This window comes from Limulus polyphemus, unplaced genomic scaffold, assembly GCF_000517525.1.
Source record: "Limulus polyphemus unplaced genomic scaffold, Limulus_polyphemus-2.1.2 Scaffold46, whole genome shotgun sequence".
Lineage (NCBI taxonomy): Eukaryota > Metazoa > Arthropoda > Merostomata > Xiphosura > Limulidae > Limulus > Limulus polyphemus.
This window is the reverse complement of record NW_013665656.1, coordinates 71,290-76,749: the sequence shown is the minus strand read 5'-3', so window position 1 is coordinate 76,749 and position 5,460 is coordinate 71,290. Positions and strand designations below refer to the sequence as shown.

Below are 5,460 nucleotides of genomic sequence, written 5' to 3'. Positions count from 1 at the left end.
ACGAATAGTGGGATTGACCGTCACGTTATAACGCCCCCACGGCTGAAAGGGCGAGCATGTTTGGTGTGACGGGGATTCGAACCCGCGACCCTCAGATTGCAAGCCGAGTGCCGTAACCACCTGGCCATGCCGGGCCCTTTATTTAATTACATTCACAAACAGTATAACACACGAGTAAAAACACCATAACTTTATTATCGTATTTCACATGAGTAAAAACAGAACTAAAATCAGTTGCTGTTTAGAGAATAATAGCTGAGTAGATATTACACAAGAAAAACAAATAAAAATATTAAATGTCGTACTTGTGAAGGAATAATAAATCATTTCATATCCTTAAAAAATATAAAACAATAAAATTTAATAAACAAAAAAGCGCTTTGTTTTTATCCCAAAGTTACGAAGAGTATCTTTCATCATCCCTAATTTTGAACTTCCAGAGTACCTACCACAATCTCTTTTGTTTTTGTTTTTTACAACCGAATATTGTAACCATCACATTATACCGTGCCTGAAAATGCGAGCATTTTTGGTGCCGATGTTCGATCCCACACGTTGCGAGTCGAGCGTCCTAACTACTAGACTATACCATGCCCGAAACAACGCATCCTTTATAAGACTTTTAGGTCTACTGAATGTGCAAAATTTCACGATTGTTCATTTCAACATTTTCAATTAAAGCTACATAAGAACCACTTGCGCTAAAATTTTAATTGACGCACCAGAACTCTAATTCATTGTTTGTTTGTTTGAACTTAAGCAAAAAGCTATACAATGGCTTATTGTGCTTTGCCCACCACGGGTATCGAAACCTGGTTTCTAGCGTTTTAAGTCCGCAGACATACTGCTGTGTCACTTGGGGGCGAACTCTAAGCAATCAATGATAATTACCAATCACTCTTAAAATGCCCCAAAGTGTAGATCGCAATGGGACGCGAACTAGAGACAATCGGATCAACAGCCCGGCACGCTAGCCAATTGGTCACGCTCCCTAGTTGTCATGGTAAAAAAAAAGCTATTATATTTAGAATTGGAAAAATATCAAAATAAACTTGTTCAAAAAGAATATTACTGAGTTAGGTTTGTTTTGAATTTCTCGCAAAGCTACACGAGGGCTATCTGTGCTAGACGTCCCTAATTTAGTAGTGAAAGACTAGAGGGAATGCAGCTAGTCATCACCACCCACCGCCAACTATTGAGCTACTCTTTTACTAACGAATAGTGGGATTGACCGTCACATTAGAACGCCGCCACGGCTGTAAGGGCGAGCATGTTTGGTGGGACGGGGATTAGAACCCGCGACCCTCAGATTGCGAGTAGAGCGCCCTAACCACCTGGCCATGTTAAAATTATGATTTAAAAATCTAAAACGTTCACGCAAAATGAGTTGTCCGATTCAGTAAGTATAGTTTTCAATAAAGGCTCTGATACGAACTATAATTATGTAGTTTTAACGTGTTCTATCAATTGAATGAAATAATAAATGGATTTATGTTGTAACAAATTAAAAACACGTCAGCTCAGTAAAGCTCGTGTAACTAGGTGAATTTAAATCTATTAGGTCAGAAATGATAAAAAGTAATAAAGAATGAATACTACCCAAAAACTTTTGTTACGAACATGGTTTTACTCCAAATTATTACTTCGTATAATAATCTCCCAGTGGGTTAACGGCTTGTGCACTCACAACACTAGAACCCGGGTTTCCATTTCCCGTGGTGGACACAAAGTACAGATGGCACATCATACAGCTTCGCGCTAAAAAGAAAAAACAGGTATACAATAACAGGTATTTTGAAGCGCTTAAGAGGCAAATAATAATAAGTGGTAAAAAATTAATATTTGGGAGATAATTTTGCAAATATTGTATTAAAAATAGAAATACAAGAATGATTTTACTTCATTCAAAATGGCAAATTAAATCTGATTATACTCAAATATCTTAAAGACTACGTTCTCGAACTACTGTTAAGAGTAAAGTATATTAAAAACGTTGTTGTTGTGTGTAACGTTTTATATTGACACTAATCCACAAGAAGGGTAAAACGAACAGTCCCGTTGGGAACAGCGTCTTCTGTATGATTAACATTCTTCGCCCACAGTTTACAAACTACATTAACAGCAACTCCAATTCTCAGGGTAGGAAAATGTACAGCCACTAGAGGAGGCATGTAGTTAGGCTGACCAGTATAGGGGAAGAAATTCACTGGAAATCCTTGGTACGGAGAGTAGTTTATGAAACCAAGATTCTCTCTGTCAAAAGCGGTGTCTCCCTCACAGTTTATGTAAGCGTAACGTGGATCGTAGGTAGAACGCAATCTTTCAGGTAGTTCATTTACAGTCTGCGGATCGCTGATGTTGTAGGGAACAGGCTCCCAGTTGCTAATGTTTGGGAACTGGAGAAAAATACATGGTTCACTACGTCTGTATCCAAATGTTTTGGCTTCAGTGCATTCAGAAGAAATTAACTGGATGTTGAAGAAGCACGAATGGCCCGCTGGAGGACTTTCTTCTGAACATTCAGTAATGTTTTGATAATTCATCTGTCTTGTGTTATAGCCAGATAATAACTGCGATAATTGTTGGGTCATCTCCGTCCAGTTTTTGCCCCCTAAAGGAACTCTACCAAGCTTATAGTGTATCAAGTTCAAACTGCCTTCAGTTGTCGGAAAAACTTTCATTAAACGAGGAATAACTTTCATTGTGCTATTGTTGCAACGAATAATGACTCCGTAGCATTGAGGAATGGTTATAATTATTGATGTTAGCATAACTGCACCCAGTATTGAAATTCGACCCTTTCTAACACATCGAGAATGTAGGCCTTTAGTTCTGGTTTCCTTTTTTGTTGCTCCAAAGGCCGATGTGCTGTTATATCCTCGCACAAGAGCATTCTTAGACATCTTTTTGTCTGTTTTATCTTTATACCCCACGTTGTATATTATTTAGGTCTCGTGGTCTTCCTCCTGAGCTTCCCTTCTGATTACAGCAACGATCACTTAATGAGAAGGGAGTATAAGGGGGTATCTTTGTCTTTTTCGCAGCTTATTAATTTTCAGTAATGGTCCTGTTGATTGTAAAATTATATCGTTAATTTTTTATTTACAATATTCAATTTAAAAAATCAATTCTGCACTAAATTTATTTTACAACTGTTTTTAAAGTTATTAAAAACCACAGTAAATGAAACAAACTATCGAAAGGCTTGAAATTATAGAAACTAATTTCGACATATTCGCGCTTCCTCTTCATTCTCAGTTCTTCTAGACAACATGGGAATGTGTTCAAACTTGTTTGTTTAATTTCAAGCTTTCTGATATTTATTCCATTTACTATGTTTGTTTGTTTTTTACTAATTGCTACACACGATGTTGTGATAAAATGAACATCACACATTTATGAAATTCTTCACCCATTGGTACTATTCGTAAATCTAGAAAATCAGTTAATCTTAAATTATCAAAATAAGGGTCGAAAACATCCAACTGGCGACCTAGTACAACGTGGTCATAGAGGTTTTTTGTATTTGCCTGTTACTTAAAATTGGGACTATTTATTATTAATTGTAATTATTAATGTAGAATTGTAACAGCTCTTCTGATAGAAGTTATTACATAATTTATACACCGTTCACTGCCAGTAGAGTCCACATGTTGCATCATTTTGAGCAATTTGTTTCTTTTTTGTCACGACACTCACAATGAGGAACGAAAACTGGGTGAAATCGCGCATTTTCTATGTAAAATATGTAAGACTCTAGATGGAGATTCACATATTACTATTGATCTTGTAACCAACAAAGTCATGGACTTACAAGCAATTTGGCACATAAACAATTTATATAATATATCTAACTCATTCACTGGCACGTTTATAAATACACAGCTTCCCCAGTGCAAGGTTTATTTTTAAATACGCTATAAAAATACACGTTTTAATATTTCATTACTTATCTGAAACTTGAAACAAGTAAAAGTTTGGAAGTTTGGAGGGAAATGTCTTTTTTTTTTCATGGTGGTAGAAAATTTCGAAGTTTGTGGTTAATATCATACTTTTTAAGGTTAAAAACATATATGTGCCCAAGGCAGAGAGACTTAAAATTTTTATGGGTTTTGTTGGCAATTTTGTGGTTCAAATTTTGCAAAATAAGAATGGTAATAAGCAAAAATGAAAACATCTAACAAGTGTTTGTAGTTATGAAAATTTGTAGGTCGCGATATTATGTTAGATGTTTCTAGTGTGGTTGTGAAAAAGTTGTTTACGATATTTGGATAATTTTTTGTTTACTAAATTTCGTGCAAAGCTACTCAAGTTCTACTTGTGCTACCCGTAATAATTTAGAAGTGACAGACTAGACGGAAGGGAGGCTAGTAAACATCACCCACTGCAAACTCTTGGGGTAAGTTTTTATCAACAAAAAGTGGGATTGACCGTCACATTATAATGCCCCACGATTGTAAAGGCGAGCTTGTTCAGTGAGGATAATTTTTAAAACCATCTTGAGATAAAAAAAAAGGCGAAAGTGGGTTACATGATGTAGAATATATATAAAGAATACTAATACTTGTTCGCATAACTCGAGAATGATTAATATGAGAGATATCACACAAAGCACATAGTTTCTTTTGCATGCCCTGGGAGTTTAGGGCTTGGGAGTCAAACGTAATAATTCCAAATATCTCTTAGTGTATTAAACTAATCTTCCAACAAAAATGGTAGCAATATCATTGTAAAAATTTATTTCTACCATTTTTACAGTACATGCCAGAAGCCACAGTGGACCACAGTACATGCCAGAAGCCACCAGTGGACCAAGTTTTATTTCTATCGTTTTTACAGTACATGTTAGAAGCCAGCAATGGACCAGTGTTACAATAAGAAGCCACCAGTGGACCAGTGTTACAATAATATTTCTACCATTTTTTGGCATGTACTGTAAAAATGGTAGAAATATCTTTGTTTAACCTGGTCCACTGGTGGCTTCTGGCATGTACTGTAAACTGTGGATTTTGCTTCCTTTTTTATATACAGCTATTGAGTTTTTAAAAAAGACCAAGAAAACTAAGTCATCCCTAAATAAACTACGTTGCTGTTAAACGTTTTTCGGATCATAAATAATCACCTATATATGCCCACACATCACTAACTTTCCATACCAACAGTCTAGAAGTCATAACTGATTTGACAGATCAGTAGCCATGATAACGTATACTGAAGAGGTAAGAATAAAAGGAGTGGGTGTTTCTATCGACAAATGTGTTATAGTGGAAGGCAATCACATCGGCCAAGAGTGCCCGACATGGCCAGGTGGATAAGGCGCTCGACTCACAATGTGAGGGGCGCGGGTTCGAATCCGCATCCCACCAAACATGCTCGCCCTTTCAGCCGTGGGGGCGTTATAATGTGACGGTCAATCCCACTATTCGTTGGTAAAAGAGTAGCCCAAGAGTTGGCGGTGGG

At 36.6% G+C, this 5,460-nt stretch overlaps 1 protein-coding gene across 5 annotated transcripts in view; it reads right to left on the bottom strand.

Moving 5' to 3' along the window:
- Nucleotides 1-1,242: 1,242 nt before the first annotated feature.
- Nucleotides 1,243-5,460, bottom strand: part of LOC106462392 (sodium/potassium-transporting ATPase subunit beta-like) — a 35,804-nt gene continuing 31,586 nt past the window's right edge. For all 5 annotated transcript variants that reach the window (XM_022389933.1, XM_022389937.1, XM_022389921.1 and 2 more), the window contains one exon: nt 1,243-3,067. In XM_022389933.1, the coding sequence (XP_022245641.1) occupies nt 2,025-2,903 (879 nt within the window). In that variant the 5' untranslated portion in view covers nt 2,904-3,067 and the 3' untranslated portion in view covers nt 1,243-2,024. The remainder of the gene's footprint in view (nt 3,068-5,460) is intronic.